The following is an 18,922-nucleotide window of genomic DNA, read 5'->3' as shown; positions in this document are numbered from 1 at the left end:
GCCTCACCCCGCCCCACGCAGCAGAGTCAGTCTCTGACCTAAGCTTCTGCTCTGGGTCCCCCTGCCTCCCCCTCTCTGTGCAGCATTTTGTGTAACTGCGTTCTGACCCCGCGGGAGAGCTCCCAAGAGCTGGCCAGGTTGGAGGCCGTCACCCGAGCCTACCAGGTAAGACCAAGAAAGTCTCTCCTCCCCCTCGATGAACACGCCAGTCCAGAGCCCCCCGGGGGAGGTACACGGGGAAGAGAAGAGCTGTTCAGGCTTTGAGGGGTAACATCGCCCTCCAGGCCACTTCCTGGCTGAGGTGTCTCAGGCAGCCCAGTTGGAGTCATCCCAAAGGAACCCAGGTGGCAGAGTCCTCATGGCTGAGCTGTCGTTGGTGGCTCAGCCCTGACACTTGGCCTGAAGAGGGCGGCAGCCCTAGGTGCCCCATCGGACTACCTTTCCCTCCACTGCACCCTGGAGGCCCAGCTGTCCCCCCAACCTCCCACCTCCCCAACAGGCAGGCCACGCACGAATGGGGAGTTGCAGGTCCCGAGCCTGGGGGCCCTCTGGAGACTCTCCCTAGGTTTTTCTGTTCCTTGTGGGACTTCCTGCCCGGCCCTTCAGAACTTGCGGTCCACTTAAAACCAAAACCAAAAGGTGGCACAACCCGTATCCAATACTCTGGAAAGAGATTTACCATCAGGTGTGTCTGTGTTCTCAAGGGAAGAACTGAGTCAGCCCACCTGTTGAGGGAGACGGGGACAAGGACACTACCCACCCCCCAACACCCCTGCCCTAATGGGCACCTGGAGCCCCAGGGCGTGTGCAGAAGGCACCCATGTGTGTGTCCCCAGAGCAGCATGCGTGAGCTGGTGGAGTCAGGTCGCTACGACACGCGGGAGGACTTCTCCGTGGTGCTGCAGCCCTTCTTCTACAACATCCAGCTCCCCATCCTGGCGGTAGGCTCCCTGCCCTCCCTGACAGGGCTGCCAAAGGGAGGAGAAAATTCAAGGCAGAAATGCCAAGTGCTTCCGTGAGAGTGAAAATAAATGGGGCAGACCCGGGCAGCTCTCCAGCTGCTGGTCTGGTGGGTACAGCTTCCCCGAACATCAGAGCTGCATTCCCAGAGGGAGTCCCACGTGAGATGTTCTCATTACTACTCATCACAGCCTCCATTTTATTGAGCACCTACTATGTGCCAGGCACTGTGCGCACCACGCATCAAATCTTCACAACTGCCTTTTGAGGTGAGTTTTATCATCCCCACATGACAGAGGCTCAGAGACTTGAAGTATCTTCCCTAAAATCATACAGGAAATAAGGCACAGAGGTGAGATTTGAACACGTCCAATTCCAGACTATTTACTTTCTGCCCCACAGCCAACACTGCAGTTATAACGGAGGGTACCGTTTCCGCCCCTGGCTCTGCTCTCCACCTGACACTTCCACTCTGAGCAGAAGAGCTCTGTGAATGGACCAGGGTGGGGACTCAGTTCTCTCTACCTGGGCCTCCATCCCAAGGGCCTGGCCTATCTGGAGGGAAGCCGGAGGAAGCTTTGAGCACCTAGGCTTTGCCCAGGCCTGCCCCAAGGCTTGGCCTCTTCTCCCCACCAAGGTCACTGGGACCAGCTGGCCAAGGGCTGGGAAGTAGCTTTACCCAGCTGGCTGACCAAGACTTCCTCAGGGACTAGTATCTCATTCCCTCAACCATGGCATGGGTTACGTACATGTGCCTAAACATACATATAGCACTTTCTTAATTAAATAAGGGGAATTGTGGGACCAGAAAGCAGATTAGGAGTTTGGGGTCACTCAAGGCTATTGATCTGTGGGACTGCTCTGATCTCCCTCTCGAGGTGAGCAGGGCCTTAGGAAGCCACAGGCGGGGAGCACCCTCGGGGGAGGAGGGCATTGAGAGGTCAACCCCAGGGGTCAGGCCCACCAGCTGTGGCCCACTATCCACCCTCTGCGCCAACGGGATCTTAAGGACGTCTGTTTCTCTCCTTCAGGATGGGCGCCCGGATGTGTCCTTCTTCGCCCCAGACTGCCTCCATCCAAATCAGAAATTCCACTCCCAGCTCTCCAGAGCCCTTTGGGTCAATATGGTAAAATAAGTGGGATGCCCCTGGTTCTCTGGGGTTCTAGTCTAGAGCAAAGCCCCCTAGAATGGAGCTTGTTCCTGGCCTCCCTTTGCAAGCAAGATACAGAGGAGCAGTGGCCAGCGCATCTGTGGAAGTCTGTATAGAACTGAAAATACGGAGTCCTTATGATTCCGGGATCAACTGCCTCCCCTCTTCTGGGCTTTGAACTGCGGTGCGGGACTCTTTACATGAATGCAAGGCAGAACCCTCACGTTTATTCAGTATTTTCTATGTGTCAGCAGCTGTTCTAGGCAGTTTAAGCCATGTTATCTCATTTAAGCTTCTCAACAGCCCTGCAAGAAAAGTCTTAGGAGTTTCTGAGGAAGCTGAATCCTACAGAAGCTAAGAAACTGGCCCAGTATCCCACAGCTGGCAAGTGGCAGTGCCAGGAGTAGAAGCCAGGCCCCCTGAAAGCAAATCTGAGCTCTCCCCACTGCAGGAAGCCCTGCCAGGGAGTGTTCACTTCAGGGGAAACAAATTAGTACATGCACGTCTCTCTTTTCTTCCTCAATCAGCTTGAGCCACTAGGAAAGAAAACGGATACCCTGGACCTGATGGCAGCTATACCCCTCCCCTGCCCTGCTCAGGTAATGAGGGAGGGCCTGCTGTGCTGCTCTCCAGAAACCCAGAGCTCAGACCCCACCCATCCCCTTCACCCCGCACCACAGCTTCCCCTTTGCCCATCTTGCCCCCTGACTGGGAGAGGACGGACTTCGGAGGATGGAGGGAAGTGGAGGAGAACAGAGGGGGGTAGAAGAGGGTACAGAAGCACCTGTGTCTTTAGGAGAGGCAGGTGGGAGAGGAGGCCTGGCCCCAGTAGAGGGAGACGAGTAGGGTGACGGATGTGGATTCTTGAGAAGTGGCGTTAATAAGCCAGAAGGTGGGAAGACCACTCATTTCAGCAGCGGTACGTGGGGCAGTTGGGAAGGTCCGGCTGCAGGTTGGAGGCCTAGCAAGAAGCCAGCTGGGCTCAGAAGCTGTGGTTAGTGGTCGTCGAGCCTGGATCGGGAATGTCCGGCAGGGAGAGGGTCAGAGAGGAGAGCCCTGGAGCTGGGTGGGGGAGGGACAAGCAGGCCCGGCCTTGCCATGACTGGGGTGAGGCTGGCTGGGCTCCTTTTAAGGAGGAAGATCTAAGTGGTTGTTAAACCTGATTTCAGGCCCAGGAGTGGGGCAGGTACATGTGCCCATTGCCTTCAACCCCCTCTTCTAGCCCCTGTCTTATGGCTCTTTAACCAAATAAGGCTGAGGCCAGAGAGCCCTCAGAGGCAGTGAAAGCAGGAGAGCGTGACCCGGTCTGGGAGGCTGGGTTTCCCACCTGGGTTGGGCTGCTTCGCCCTCTCCCACCCTCCCAGCTGAGCAGGGAGAGGACCTGCAGCTCCCCCGTGTGTCTGCCAGGGCTCCAGAGACAGTGGGCAGCCCTGCCTGGCATACCCCTCCCTGTCTGCTGCCTTCCCCACCCCAGTCTCAGGCCCAGGCTAGCCTTTGTACCATCAGCTTCATCAGGAGGGTGGGAAGAAGGGATGCAGGAGTGAAGGCAGTGGTAGCAGAGGGCTCAGATGCCGGGTCCAGGGCTTGGAGCGAAGGAGATGGTCAAAAGATGTAATAATCAGTGCAATGTGGGCAAGGTCTTAGAGGGCCCTTCTGTGCCAGGTGTAAACCCTTTAATTGCTAGATCCATGCACAGCGGGTTCTAGGGGAGGGACCAGGCAACCTGGGTAGTGGGGGCATTCGGGGACTCAGAGCAGTGGCTGTAAGCCATACGGGGGTAAGTATTTCAATATTTTCAGAACCCACATGGCCATTCTGAACATCAGCCATGGAAAACCCTCTCTAATCTGCCAATTCCCCTTCCATTAAATAGTAAAAGTAATCACAACCCATTCCAGGGAGCCGTCATTTGCTCTCCTCCTCACAAATATCTGTTAAGTACCAGGTTGGAGCCTAGGCACTGGGGCAGGTAGAGCCCTGTCACCATGGGCTTCAAAGTCCCAGATCAGGCACGGAGCCCCAAAAGGCTGCTGCTTCACCCAGAATCTCAAGCCACATTGGGCTCCGCTTCTCCTCCTGGACAGAACCTGAATGAGCCATTGGTGAGCAGAGGAGAGCAAATCCAGCCTCCTGGAACGTAGAAGCCCAGCCTGGGAGAAGCGGTTGCCAGGCAACCCCAGAGCACATTCCAAAAGGATCCATCTGTTGGCCAGCCCAACCTCACCGCACCAGGCAACGTAGAATTCTGCATTCCTCAGGTCCCATCTGCTCCCTCCCATGTGCCTTGGAGCTATATAAAAGTCCACCAGCAACTCAGTGTGAGCTGACAGGGGCCAGGCAGCACATATTTTAATCCTAGCTGAGTCTAAACATAGAGGCCACAGGCAGGACCCAGCAGGGAGGAGGGGGCAGGGACGGATGCAAGCACTGGGGAGCTCTCCCAGCTTCCTGCCTGCTCCTCCCCCAGCCCCAATCAACTGCAAGTGCATTCTGCCCAGCCAGGTCGGGCACTTAACAGTATTCCATGGATTTCTGTTAGACTTTAAGGTTGCACACAGGATTTTATGGCCAACTTTTTTTTTTTTTTTTTTTTTCTTGCGGTACGTGGGCCTCTCACTGTCGTGGCCTCTCCCGTTGCGGAGCACAGGCTCCGGATGCACAGGCTCAGCGGCCATGACTCACGGGTCCAGCCGCTCCGCGGCATGTGGGATCCTCCCGGACCGGGGCACGAACCCGTGTTCCCTGCATCGGCAGGCGGACTCTCAACCACTGCGCCACCAGGGAAGCCCTGTGGCCAACTTTTGATCAGTTGCTCTGTGGACTGTGACTGTTGTCCCCTTCCTGCCTTCATGGCCTCTGCCCACTCCTTCCCTAACCCAGGGCTGCTGGCTGTGGCTCCTCCTCAAGCTTTGAAGAAATCGGCCGAAGGTGAGCGGAGTCCTTTTTCAGGTCTTTTTCTTGCCCTCTCTAGACGCGTTTGTCAGAGTTAGCCACCTCCTCCGTGAATTTATTCCTCCTTGCATTCGTGGATGTAAAGCCACCTTGATTGTTCTGTTTTTCTAGCGTCTGCCCCTTCTCATCTCTTTTAATAACCCTCCTTCCTTTCTCCCAGCATCGAAAATGTGGACATTCTCCAACTTCCATGTCTCAGCCCTATTCTCTTTTCTCTTTCTTTAGGTCCCCTCACTCTGAGATCTGTCCATTACCAAGGTTTCCCGTTAAATGTCTTTGCCTAGGATACCCCAGCCTGTGTCATCATTTCTTACTTTTTTTCCCCCAAACTTGAGCTCTATTTCTAACCCTTAAGAGATCTTTCCCCCTTGGTTGCCCTCTATGGTGTAAGCTTACCCAGAAGGCAGATTAAATATATGATCAGGGTACCCACAGAATGGGGGAACCAAGGGGAAACACGGAGAGACAAAGTGAAATAATTTCAAGTGCTATTTCATCCAGTCTTTCATCTTGAGAAAAAGCCGAGGTTTGTTGGATTCCCTTATACTTCCTTTATTGTTTAGCAGTGTTTCTCTTTTGAATTACGTATGGGCTCTATTGTCTTTTGAATGCTTTGGACTTCTCCCATTCCTGCCCAGACCTCCTCATCATCTCAAACTCATATTCATTCAAAAAATGATGTTTGAGTAACAACGTCCATAGGAACGAAATAGCTGTCTTCCCAAACTCTCTGATCCTTAGGACTTCCTATTTCTGTCCACGTTGTTGTGGCTGTCACAGTTCTGCAGGTGTGAAACGTCAGGCACGCTATCTGATAGGATCCTTCCTAGTGCTTTTCCCGCTGGCATCCTTTCCGTTCCCACTGCCACCACCCCAGTTCAGGTTCTCAACACTTTGTGTGTTAAAGGTCACCTGATGCTTCCCATCACAGAGCAACAGAGAATTTTATAACCTTAGGATGTCAGTGCAGAGGGCCTTGGAGTCCTGTTGAGGCAGTCTCTCACATACTAATTGAATTATTCTACCACATCCCTCCCAAGGCAACTAGAGGCTATGGCTTCTACTTAAACTTCCACACGCTCAAGGCAGTGCTTTTCTAACAGCCAAGTGGCTACCTGTTAATATGTTGTAAAATCAGCCTAGTAGGTCGCGTTTGGGATGGGATGATGGGATGGGATAGGATGGGAGGTTGGGATGAGGCGGGACAGAAATGTCAGAGGGTGTTCCATGTACCGCTGTTATGTCCTCCTCTCTTCTACCACTACCACCCTCCCCTGGGTCTTCTCCTCAGTTTCCTCAACTATTTATCGCAGACAAGTGTCCCAAACCCTGCCTCACGTAGTAGGTATGTCTCCTTGGAACGTGGCCCCCCCCTTAAGTTGGTGCCCGGCCCTGACAGTACACACCTGGTTTGGTCCGAGCAGCACAGAACAGAAGAAAACCAGCTCTCCTTCACGGAACTTTACACCTAGTAACACTGCCAAGATGAACAAGACCTTTTCCCGAAACCACTGACTCATGTTGCTGACTCACATCAGGTGGCTGTCGGGGCTGTGCCCACCGGCAGGCCACACCATCTTTGCACAGCTCTAACTAGGAGAACATTTCCTTGTGCTGGCCTTCAATGGGCTTAGCTTTCTACTTACTGGTGTTAGCAACCTCGCCTAGGAGAGCCAGCGGACTAAATGGGCTCCCTCTTCCCTCTGCTCAGCGCCAGGCCTTTAACCCAGTCTGATTCATGCAGACACAGTGCGGTCAACGGGCCCAGGGCACCCAGGCCGCCTGTCTGCCACTGTCCTGGACCTGTTCTCATTGTTCCCGTTCTGGCCTCACTCCCCACCGCATTCCAGTGTCTCCCTGACGCCTTAGTTCAGTCTCCCCTCTCTGGCCCCTCCCTCTACCGTTGGATCATGAGATGGAATAGGCTCTCCAGTTTGATTTTAAGCATGTCTGGAAGGGCAGGGAGCGTCTTTGCTCTCCGGTTCTTCCTGTGGTAACCACTCTGAGACTAGCTCCAGCCCCCAGGCCCTGTGCCCCATCGGGGCTCCCGTGAAGTGGGGAGAGAATGATAACGAGTGACCCCCCTCCCAGTGAGTCTCGTCTTTGAGGACCACACATTCCCAGATCTTGCAACTGTTCCTCGGCAATTACTGCACTTACCGGATGCGCTATCCTCTGATGCTTCGCTACGTGATGCTTCTCATGTTCTCTGCCTGACCGGGTTGTAAGCCTCTGTATCCTCCCCTCATTCTGGCACCTAGAACAGAGCTCTGAACACATGGGGCTCTACAAAGGTGGGGCATTTATTTATAGGATGCTCCCAGAGCGCCCTCGTCTGATGGTGAAGCTCAGGGGGCACAATAGCATTGGCCAGAGACAAGCCTCGTTAGCCGGGGCGACGCGCCATTGTAAGCTCTGTCTCCTTGCAGTGTTGCAGATGGTCCAGGGCACACTTCCTGCCCTTGGCCCCGAGTGCCCCCTCTGAATCATGTTGCAGGCTAGGAATGCCAAGACTCGGAGGTTAGGAGAGACGTGCACTGCCCAGGGAGCCAAGGTCTGTGCTGAGGGCTAGGGCTTTCATGTACCTAGATTTCATCCTCCAAGGTGACTGCTGAGACCTTCTCTTCCTCATCCCTCTGTCTGACCAGCAGGGTCTTTCTCGGACCTGACCCCCGTGATCAGGAGGAATTCCCCGTGAGGAATGGAAGGAGGCCACTGCTGGTCAGGAGGCTTGACGGGTCGGGCCCGGCTCTGCACTCACTTCCTGCTCTCCACCTGGAGCAGGTCCCTCCTCCACTCTGCCCCCCGTTTGCTCCTCATCTGTAAAGCGGGGGCATTCAGGGGTTGCAAACTCAGCTGCAGTGCCAGGCAGGAACACGACCGTGTGGATGGGATCATGTCTGGGACAAGAGGAGGTGGTAGGGCCAGAACTGAAGGGCACACGCCTCTTCGGGAAGCATTCAGAGTTGGTCTTCTCTCCTCTCCCTTCCTTTCCTCCTCTTCCTTTTTAAGCACCTTTCAGGCCAAAATAGAGCAGATGGGCAGTCAGCTCTCAACCCCTGGTTCGGATCTCCAATGACCTCTTCTCCAACATTCCGGTTCTTCCTACTTACTCCCATGTTATTCCCAAATTTTCAGACCATGGCCCTTCTACCCCACTCAGCGCGTCTTGTGAAGGTGTTGACAGCCCTGGGCTGTTTGGCCTGATCTCTGGCTTATGAACTTCTTATTGCTTCACTGTCATTTTCACATTTTCTCATTACCTGCTTTCCCCCTTTTCTCCTTTGTCTACTTCCTTCTTCGACCAACTTATCACCCACAACTGAATAGACCTGGATTCTTGACTGGGCGTGTGTGAAACTGATTGTAAAATAAATAGGCGAGCAGGGAAAGAAGAGGCTGTTTCACGAGAAAAAAACACAACCAGAGTATGTGAAGCCAACCCGAAGGGGGTAAGATACATAATTCAAAGGAGGCAAAATCATACTAATAGCAGCAGATATTAAAATACATTGATGATCATAACACTTTTTGGTGAAGAAAAAAGTGCTATAATGTGAATCTCTTGCCAGAGAAATGACAAAGGAAAGAAAAATCATTCTGAGGATTAGGGAGATGTTCAATTGTCAGGGTGAAAACAAAAGCGCAGAACCCTGAATAGAACATGTATGGAACCCTTTTTAGGCCTTTTATTGTGCATCCCTTGTCAAAGCTGTTATGTAAAATCCTCTAGGGAATGAATGAAATTATGTTTGTACGGTTCTTTCTATTTAAATGCAGAAGATCATGTTAAATAAATCTACAGGACAGGATTGTTAGTACTTAATGTTTCCTAAGCAATCTTCCAGGCTGTCAGATAACCTCTCCCTGTGGTTTCTTTTCTCTCCTAGAATGAACCCTTCCTGAGAACCCCCCGGAACAGTAACTACACATACCCCACCAAGCCGTCCATTGAGGTAACCCCCGACGCACGTCTGCCTCTCTCAGGGACAAACCATTTCCACCTCCCGGCGACTCGGGGCGTGGTGTGGGTTTCCGAGAGTTAGCTTAATCAGAAACGTACCCCGCTTACATACTGGAAATTGGAATGTGAAGAAAAGGCTCCTGAACCACAAAGTCCCAGGATTGTCCTAACATGTTCTCAAGTGTTTACCTGATGTCAGCAACCAACTAGAGGAAGTGCCTGTGGATCAGTTGTCTTTGACCTTTGCACAAACATCATTTCTGATCAGGCAGCTCAGCCTTTCAAGAAGAGATGAGGGGGAGGCGGTGGGTATGATGCACTGTCAATTTCCTGTCGTTGAGTGGGAAGAACCTCAATTCCGGGGGCTGGGCCCAACAGGAAGCTGACGCATATGCAGGTGGGTCTCCAGGGCTTGCTTGGTTCAAGTCAATCATTCTAGCTCTGAGGATTCAGGGCCCATGACTTTAGGGGCAGCTACTGCAAAGATGGCCTGAAGGATCCTGAACCACACCCGGCCTTGCAGGACCAGCCTGGTCCAGACCACATGTGTCGGCCACCAGATCAAGGGATCAACCACCAGTGTCGGATGAGCACCTATGGTTTGTCCAGTCTTGTGCGAGGGGCTGGAGGGCGTTCAGAGAAGTGTCCGCGTGGTCCTGCCCTCAGGAGTTAGAGGTCGTTCCAGACTGGACACCTACTGTGTGTCAGACGCTGATTCAGGAAGATAGAGCAGTGGACCAGACAGATGGGTCCCACCCCTCATGGAGCTTACAATCTACCGGAGGAGGCATCCAGTAGACAGCTAAGCACAATCATTTCGTAGAGTGAAGACAGCTCTGAGGAAGGTGATGCAGGAAAGTGAGATGGGGCAGGGAGGGTGGCATGTTCTGATGAGCCGTGCAGACCACGTCAGGCCTCTCTGAGGAGGAGAGATTTGAGCTGGGATGTGTATGATGAAAAGACGCCAGCTATCTGGAGAGCCAGAGCCAGAGTCCCAGGCAGGACCAGGGAGTGCAAAAGCTCAGAAGTGGGGCTGAGTCGGGTGTATTTGATGAGAGAAAGAAGTCAGTGTGGCTGTGGGCGTGTGAATGAGGTAGAGAGTAGGTCATGAGACCAGAGGGTTTATTGAGGGACCGATCCCACAGAATCTGAATCCCTAAGAAAGAAGGTTGGACTTCAGGTGGAGCACTGTGGGAAACTGTCGGAGGTTCTAGGAGAAGGTGATGTAATCTATTTCACCTTTTTAAAGACCCCCTGACTAGTGTGGAAAATGGATTCGGGAGCAGCAGGAGTGATTGAGGAAAGACGTTTTATAAGCCAGCTGAAGCACTGAGACGAACTCACCTGAAATTATTGAAGAACCGTTAGGTGCTAAGCGCTGGGATGCAAGCCATGTGGTAGTGCCACCATCCAGCCTCTCTGAATTCTCTTAGGCTCATGTTAGCCCAACAGAGGCGTGTCCCAGGCCAACCACGAACAAAATCCATTAGAATTGAAATGTCAGCTACATCTTGTCAGTTGGGCATTGATTGGTTTATCTAACATGCGTATATTTATTGGATGCCTAAATGGCGCAGGCACTGTGCAAAGTGCTGGGTATACACTGGTGAAAACAGTGGTTCTGGTTCTGTCCTCTTGGATCTTAGTCTCATGTGTCTTTGCTTCTGTTGCCGGAAGAGTTAAAAACCCAGGCCTAGAAAGTGGTGGGATTTGTTTCTTTTTTTAAAATACCTTGCTATTTAAATTAGCCACAGACAGGCAACAGCAACATTACTTGAGAACTTGTTAGAAATGCAGAGTCTTAGGCAGCACACCAGTCCTGCTGTCTCAGGATCTGCATTTAACAAGACCCACCGGGGATCCGGGTGCCCTGGCATAGGGTGCCAAGTACAGTTCTTCCCTTGGAACAGACGAGAGTGCTCCATTTCCAACCTGGGTCTGTTCATCTGCATGGGATGGGCTTGTCTCTGGCTCACCAGTTCTCTGAGATGTTCCTAAAGTGCTCACGGCTATAGAATTTTTTTTAATTGCATCTTCCCCAGATATTTGTCATCTGCGCACAAACGTGTTCTTGATTTCAGTAGAACTCCCACACAGAAGGACTCCATCCGTGTGATGAATTGAGCAGTTCCCTGGAATAAACTAAATTACATCAGATTAAGCAACTAATATTTAAAGGAAGTTTCATTTTTGCTCCCTTGTGAGAGGAGTGTTTTAACAAGGCATGTCTGCCTCGTCATCTGACCAAATGAAAGAGACAAGCTTCCAAAGCCTTTGGCAACCACAGGCCTAGAGAATCAGTCAACCGGACAACAGCTGTGTGTGGAGCCCTACTGTGCACTCAGCCCTACTGGGCTTGTCCCTCAGGCCGCTCTGGGCATATGCAAGCGTCTGCACTAGGGAAGGAACTCTATCTTTCCCCCAACTTCTGCGCCCTCTGCTTCCCTCCCCATCCCCTCCTCCAGCACCTGGCAAGTGTGCCCTATATTCCAGAGACAAGAGAATTGGACTGAAGGTGCCCAGGTTATAGATGTTAATTTATATACATACAAGGAATTCTTTGGCTATTAAGTTAAATACACCAGAGGAAATGATGATATGCAGAAACCAGAAACTTGGCAGTTGTAAAAATTTCACATTACTGTCCTAAATATATTGTAATTATTGTTTTGGTCCTAGCGTTGTAATTAGTGTACATTAGTTTCATGTTAAACGACACCACCAAAACCCACATGGAACCTCTTATGAGGCATCCAGGTCTGTGTTCCTTTGGGAGACCACCTGTTGCACACCTTCACTGTTTTCTCCCCTACTTCGGATGACTGTGGGCTCCATTTAAGGGTGTAGATAAGTTGAGGTGGGAAAGACTGTGGGTGTGCATGAGTGTGTCCACACATCATGTGTTTTGTGCATGGCGGGTGGGGAGAGACCTATTTTCTCCTCTCTGATTCCCCTCTCGCTCCATCCACAACTCACAGCTCTAGCCTCACATGATCCCCTACAGTAACATAATTCCAGCCCCCACCAAGAATTCCTTAGCTAGTTCTTCCTGGGCTGAAGCTAACCTTCCTGCACAGTGAGTGTCGGGTGTTGTGTCTTTCCTCCTGTTGATTTAGAACTGGGGCAGTGACTTCCTGTGTGAGGAGTGGAATCCTTCCAACAGTGTCCCCACATCAGGTTAGTATAAACATCATCACCCCCTTCAGTCAAGGGCCCCCTTCAGTCAACCTACACACACACCTTGGAGCCTTGAGCAGGTCTTGCTGATTCCCGTGCAGTGCAGACCTTGATCCCGGGTAGCCCATGACGAGCTAGGCTGCAGCACTGCTGGGCTCCCGGGCTCTCCACAAACCACACTTCTCCCCTTGGCTTAGTCCCGATGGCAGCCTTTCAGACCTCCCTGCCCAGTGAGGTAGGTATAGTCAGGGATTGGGGTCCTCTCTACCTGTGCTCATGACCCCCCCGCCCCCGACCCAGCTGGAGCTTTCCTGGACCGCTCCGGTGTGAACTGGGCTCCTCTCAGGATGGATGAGAGCCATCAAGCCCATCACCTTCAGTGCCTTAGTTGCTCTGAATAGATGGAAAATACAAATTTTCTAAAGCCTAAGGCTGGAAATAAGTTTAATGGGAACCTGTGGGATAAGAACAGAATCTCAGACTCCTAGCCAAGTTAATAGTTTCAAAGGAAGACCTCCACTGACCATCCATCTTTTTTCCTGTCTCTCTAGTCCATGAGCTCCGGCCAGCGGATATCAAAGTGGTAGCTGCCCTGGGTGACTCGCTGACTGTGAGTACTGAGCTGGGCCAGGCCCTGTGCGGAATCACCTCTTCCTCCACATCAGCTCTGTGTTCAGCATTTAGCCGAGAACGTACCTGTGTCCGGCAATGAAACATAGCCAGGCAGCCGCAAAACACCAGCAGGCGATTGAGAATGCCCTCCCCTCCTCCCTTCCACAGCCTGGCTCAATACCACCTCCTCCACGGGGCCTCCCCTCCATCCCCTGATAGAAGCCGTCCATCCCCCTCCCCACTGTTCCCAAGCATTTCATCTGTGTGTGTTAAGGCAGCGGTCCCCAACCTTTCTGGCACCAGGGACAGGTTTCGTGGAAGAAGTTTTTCCATGGACAGGGGAGGGGGGCAGGGGATGGGTTCAGGTGGTAAAGTGAGCGATGAGTAGCGGTGGGGAATCACAGGTGAAGCTCCGCTCGCTTACCCGCCACTCACCTCCGGCAGTGCGGCCCAGCTCCTAACAGGCTTCGGACCAGTACTGGTCCGAGGCCCGGGGGTTGGGGACCCCTGTGTTAAGGTACTTATCCAAGTCTGCCTGCCTTTACCAGGGAACTCATCTCCTTCACCCAGACTCCTAGGATGGTGGGTCTTACCCACACACTGCCCAGCACCCGCTCACCCCATTTAAAGATGTGTTTGTGGGGGCAGAGGGGGCCCAATACCTGCACATAGCACAGTTTCACTAAAGGAATTGTATGGGCCAACTATTTAGCTATTGTCTGTGTGTGAGACACTCTGCTAGCAATTCAGAGGGAAAATAAGTATGAGATGTAGTCTTAACCCTCTAGAAACTTGTCCAGCTGGGGAAATAAAAAACACTTACACAGAAGGAGGTACGTAATCATATCGGGGACAAACCGGACTTGTGAAATCAGGTATTCATTTCAGTAAAGAACAACTTCTCCAGATGGGTTTGAGTGTGTTTTAATTTTGGTATGAACGTGGGGAAAGCTGTGGAAGGAAGGATACACACCAGGCTCTTAACCATTAATTGATCCTGGTAGTGTGTATGTGAGGGTAAGGGGTGAGGAGGGAGGGGGTGTAGACCCTGGAGCAGGGGGCAGGTTATTAAAGTAGGGGTAAATTAGTAATGAAAACATCTTTGTATCATTTCACTGGTTATAGTGAATGCATACTAATTTTGTAATTTTCAAAGAGGAATACTCTCTTTTTTTAAGATAGGGCCTTTAGAAAGCAACTATACTCCAATAGACATTAATTTAAAAAATAGGGCCTTTAAAAAAAGCGTTATGGAGGAGGCAGAAATTGACAAAGGTGTTAGAGAATGAACTGGAGACATAATGGCTGGAAAGGAGGAGTTTCAGCATTCCCAGAAAGGATGGAGTGGCTGTTAGTAGGCCGGTCCAAGGCCCTCATGCTTCAGATCAACTTGTTTAGACCTGAAGGTTTGTGTGGACAGGAAAGGAGGCGGTGAACAAGGAAAGGAAAGTGGAAACCAGGTCATGGTGAGCGCTGGATGTTGGTGAAGGGGTTTGGCTCTGACCCTGTGAGTAAGAGACACCCACTGGAAGGTCAGAGTCAGAGGGAGGCGTGAAGGAACAGGTGTGCTTGGCAGAGCAGGTGGGCAGCCCCGTGAGATGGGAAGAGACACTGGAGACCGTGGGGTCAGGTGGAGGCCAGAGCTGTCCGTGGTGAGGAGATGAGAGTCTCACCTGGAAAGATGGCAAAGGGAACACGAAGAAAGGGATGGAAGCCAGAGAGGTTGGGGAGGAAGAATCTTGCTTCTTCCACAACTTGGTTACTGGTTGCGTGTGGAAGATTGGGAAGTCAGGACGACTCCGAGATTAAGTGGCCTGGGGAAAAGCTGGTACCATTTTCAGAAAAGGTAAATCCAGGTCCCAGCTGCTACACCAGGGCAAGAGGGCCCCTCCCCAGTGCCCCCAGCCTGCACCCGACCCAGCCCAGCTCTAGAGCCTTCTCTTTGCCTTTCAGACAGCGGTGGGAGCCCGACCCAGCAACTCCAGTGACCTCTCCACAGCCTGGAGGGGACTCTCCTGGAGGTGAGGGTGCTCTCCACTCATCTCTGTTGATGACGCTCCCCACAGAAGCATGGGTGGTGTGTTTCCCTGTCACCCCTCCAGAGATGAGGCCGGGTACTCGAGGCCCGGTGCTGGGATGCAAGGCGATGCCCCGATGCTTCCGTTGTTCCTAAGGGAGATGGGAATCCTGCCCCAGGGCAGACTGTCTGGTTCTGACTCAGAAATATGATGACCTGTGATTTTAACAAATGTGCTTTCTCTTCCCCAGCATTGGAGGGGACGGCGACTTGGGGACCCACACCACACTGCCCAGTAAGTAGCAACACGGAGAGGCACCATCACTGTGGCCGTAGCAACCCCTCCCTGAGGCCAGGGCCCTTCCACTGAGTGAGGGAAGAGAAGGTTGTCTGTAAGGAGAGAAGTCAGCCTGCCCTGAAGAGACCCAGAAGCGTCCTGCCCACACCTGTGCCCCAACACTGTACGTCCATCTCCCTCTCACCTGTGCTCTCTGCTCCTTCCCTCTTCAAAGACATTCTGAAGAAGTTCAACCCCAAAATCTTTGGCTTCTCCGCCGGCACCCGGGAGGAGACGGCCGGGCTGAATGCAGCAGTGGGAGGGGCCAGAGCTCGGTGAGTAGACGTGGGTACTGGAGGGACAGAGGAGGGCAAGGCCGAGAGATCGGGGACGAGAGAAGGGTGGTGTCTGGGACCCGGGCCCACAGACGGGCCGTAAGAGCCGTGGTGCACGGAGCACTTCTGCTGCCCGGCCCTGAGCTGCCCCCTCACGTGGATCATCTCCTGTAATCCTTACACCCTTCAAGATGGGTACTAGCGTGAGGACACAGAGGCGTAGACCGTTTCCTGAACGGCCCAAGGTTATCAGAGCGAGGGACCAGAGGAGCCAGGATCAGACCAGGCTGAATCAGAGCCTTCGCTCTGCCCACTGAGCTGTTAGCACCTCTCAGGGCAGCGGGGAGAAGCCCTTGAGGGTGGCCGGACAGGAAGCATGCGGCCAGGGCGCAGGGTGCCCTCCTGCTGACTCCAGCTGGTCTCCCAGCCCCGAGGAGGCTGGGGTCGAATGTGCAGGTGACAACTCTCAGCACCTTGGGGACACAGAGCAGGACCTCACGGCTGGCCGCCCTTCCCTCCTCCCTTCTCTCGCCTCTGAACCTCCAGCCCTTGACTCCGAAAAAGCCGTATGTTGGCACTCGGGAGTTAGATGGTATTGACACTAGGGAGTTAGATGGTAGAGCCTCGAAACAACATGGCGGTTGTCTGTTTGCACTTGGATTTCTGTGGTTGACAACAACCCAGATAATTAAAGTTGAAATGCCTGATGGAGTTCATTGATTTTCTGCACAGAGCGTCCTGGGTCTTTGCTTTGTAGAAGGGTTGCTGCACTCAGATCACCAGGGAAACAGAACCCGCTTGACTCACCCTGTTTACAGGGAAAGTTCCTTTCAGACGCGGTAAGGAGGGCCCCACGCTCGCTTTGAGCCTCTGAGCCACAGGAAGCGATGTCAGGTCCTCAACATCATAAGCAGGAAGAATTATTTTCTGCAAAAAATTGGGCTTCATGGGGCCATCATATCAACCTCTAGTTGCTGGTATTACCATTATTATTTTTTTTAGAGCCCAGGCTTTATTAACCAGGAATTGATTCCTTAGTCTGTTGACATTCAAGCCCCTTTCCCCGTTCCTGCTTCACTTCTCTTAAACTGCTTTTTCTATTTCACTGCTGCTTGGTGTCTCCATCAGGCAGCAAGAGTACCTGGGGAGGAGTGGCCGGGGAAGTAGCCGAGACATGCAGCTTCTTTAAAGCCTGACTTCCCCTAGTGCCCTTGAGGGCTTGTCACCCGTGGATTCCCCTGTTCATAGCTTGAACCTATTAAAAGGTTACAGGGATTTCTGTGGTCACCTTTAACCAGGACAGGCTTTCTTTATAGCTTTCTGACACACGCATCAATAGCAGTAGCATGTGAGATACGGTCCTGAATGTATTAATGAGAAACATGGCAGGGATGGTACCACGTATGCTTGGCCACATGCCCAGCTCACTGTGGACATGCAAAGATTTAAAATGCCCATTCTGTACCAGTTACTGCTTTTATGATTTCTTCCATGGAAGCCTCCATTGGCTGTATCCCTTCTCACATACATATCTTTTTTTAAATAACAGTTTATTGAGGTGTAATTGACGAATACACTGTACGTATTAAAAGTGTACAATTTGATCAGTTTGTAATATGCATATACCTGTGAAACCGTTACCACAATCAAGATGATAAATATATCCATCACCTCCAAAAGTTTCCCTGTATTTCTTTGTAATCAATCTCTCCCTCCCGCCCCTTCCTGTCTCTACCCCACTCCCTGGGCCCCAGGTAACCACTGACCTGCTTTCTTGTCCCTATAGATTAGTTTTAATTTTCTAGAACTTTACAGAAACAGAACCATAGACTATGTACTCTTTTCTTGTCTACCTTCTTCCACCCAGCAAAATTATTTTGAGATACATCCCCATTGTTTTGTGTATCACTAGTTCATTCCCCTTTATTGCTGGGTAAGCTTCCATTGACATACCTGTCTCTCATCCAGAAGCATTCAATTCCTCGTTCATGGCAGGTATCCAGGAGGTGAAGGAAGAACTAGTCCTGTCCGTATTTGTCTCCCCCGTCCTGTTTTGTTGCAAGTGGGAGAAGTGAGGAGATGGGGAATGGTGTGGAAATCCAAAGGAACTACAAGGAGAATAACAAAAGGATTAAAGGAATGAAGAGTGGGACTTAGAGGTAAAGGTTAAAGGAGCCGTGAAGCCTGGAAAGGAAAAAGCTGAGGGATCATTTGGGACGATGAATTTTTTCAAATATACAAAAGGTTATTTTTAAAACAGGCAGCCAAATAAGAACTGAACAGGCTCAATTCAGTTTCATCCTGTAGCGAAAGAGCTGGATGAAGTATAAGGGAATGTCCCTGATGGGAAGGTCGAGCAAATCCCCCTGAAGTGGCTTCAGAGGAGCAGGCCTGCAGAAGGGGGTGGGGAGATGCAGATTAGCCCTTGGCAGGGTCAGGATCAATTATGGCTTCAAGGTCCAGGGCAGATCTTTGATTTTTCTAAACAGGTTGAGATTTCTTGAGAATGGAAAGCCTTGCAATGCATTCTGAAAGAGTGAACTTTATATAACATTTTTCTTCCTGAAACATCTCCTTGCCAGGCCCAAATCCTACAGCTTGAGCCCTCCCTCGTGAGCCAGCCCTAATGTCCCCTTCTCTTCCCCCCTCCAGTGACATGCCAGCCCAGGCCCGGGACCTCATGGAGCGAATGAAGAACAGCCCTGTGAGTACAGGACCCCGGGCCGCCCCTGGAAGGTGCTCTGCCCGTAGCTGGGGTGGGTGCAAGCCGCCCTAAAAGAGCCCCCTCTGTATCACTGCAGCTCAGGCTCTTGGCTGGTCCTTAAGAGGGGCCAAACGAGCCACGAGGAGCAGGCCTTGCCACCCAGACGCCGCCCGTCTCTGCCGCCCCCTCCCCCCAGGGCCGGCTGCAGGAGGTGAGAGGGGCAGAGGGTGGCCGGAGGTGGCAGGCCTCGGCCTCTGGCGGCTTTCCACTTTACCCAGGAGCTGGCTTCCAGAGCCCTATTATGTAAACTTTGGCTTCTAAAATTAGGCAGCTCATTCCAACCCTTCCTCCTTCCCGCTAACCCGGCCCCTCTAAACCTCCCCACCAGCACTTTTTTAAACACTCTGTGTTTATGCCTTGGAACTCACCGTCCGGGAGGACTCCTATTATGGCGGCGCTGAGTGGAAAGCAGGCTCCTCCGGGGGCCGCCCCGTCCCCCTCCCAACTCTCAGTCCACGAGGGGCTCCTCCTCCACCCCCCTCCCTGGACCCAGGCCTGAAGAGAGGCCAGCTCTGGGCTTTTGCTTCTAGATGTGTCTTGTGCCCTCGGCTCCTCTGAAGGCCTTTCGATCCCATTTTAGGGGTGGGTTAATACACACCACCTCCTCCTGGACCGCAACTTTCTTAGGAGGATCTCAAAGGGAAAAAGGTCCTCTGTACTGAGGGAGCACACACACACACACACCACACACACACACACCACACACACACACA

The 18,922-nt window shown here is 52.2% G+C and overlaps 1 protein-coding gene and 1 long non-coding RNA gene across 11 annotated transcripts in view; one reads left to right on the top strand and one right to left on the bottom strand.

Moving 5' to 3' along the window:
• PLB1 (phospholipase B1) overlaps positions 1 to 18,922 on the top strand; it is a 178,542-nt gene that overhangs the window by 143,090 nt on the left and 16,530 nt on the right. For all 9 annotated transcript variants that reach the window (XR_003434109.1, XM_027113504.1, XM_027113503.1 and 6 more), the window contains 11 exons: positions 84 to 165; positions 837 to 941; positions 1,992 to 2,087; positions 2,639 to 2,710; positions 8,954 to 9,019; positions 12,144 to 12,204; positions 12,756 to 12,814; positions 14,770 to 14,837; positions 15,085 to 15,128; positions 15,346 to 15,445; positions 18,098 to 18,149. Coding sequence is in view for 8 of the 9 variants with exons in the window: in XM_027113504.1 (XP_026969305.1) it covers positions 84 to 165; positions 837 to 941; positions 1,992 to 2,087; positions 2,639 to 2,710; positions 8,954 to 9,019; positions 12,144 to 12,204; positions 12,756 to 12,814; positions 14,770 to 14,837; positions 15,085 to 15,128; positions 15,346 to 15,445; positions 18,098 to 18,149 (805 nt within the window). In the remaining variant the exon portion in view is untranslated. The remainder of the gene's footprint in view (positions 1 to 83; positions 166 to 836; positions 942 to 1,991; positions 2,088 to 2,638; positions 2,711 to 8,953; positions 9,020 to 12,143; positions 12,205 to 12,755; positions 12,815 to 14,769; positions 14,838 to 15,084; positions 15,129 to 15,345; positions 15,446 to 18,097; positions 18,150 to 18,922) is intronic.
• LOC113623900 (uncharacterized) lies at positions 10,886 to 18,095 on the bottom strand. Of its 2 annotated transcripts, XR_003434116.1 has the most exons (5): positions 17,399 to 18,095; positions 16,253 to 16,372; positions 15,316 to 15,462; positions 12,268 to 12,427; positions 10,886 to 11,169 (listed from the first exon to the last, which is right to left on the bottom strand). It is a non-coding gene; the product is annotated as an uncharacterized LOC113623900 (long non-coding RNA). The 2 variants fall into 2 exon arrangements; XR_003434117.1 differs by lacking the exon at positions 12,268 to 12,427.

This window comes from Aethalodelphis obliquidens, unplaced genomic scaffold (genome assembly GCF_003676395.1).
Source record: "Aethalodelphis obliquidens isolate GAN/ISIS:26980383/991018 unplaced genomic scaffold, ASM367639v1 scaffold12, whole genome shotgun sequence".
NCBI classification, from domain to species: Eukaryota; Metazoa; Chordata; class Mammalia; order Artiodactyla; family Delphinidae; genus Aethalodelphis; species Aethalodelphis obliquidens.
The sequence above is the reverse complement of the archived record's forward strand: the minus strand, read 5'-3'. Positions and strand labels throughout refer to the sequence as shown.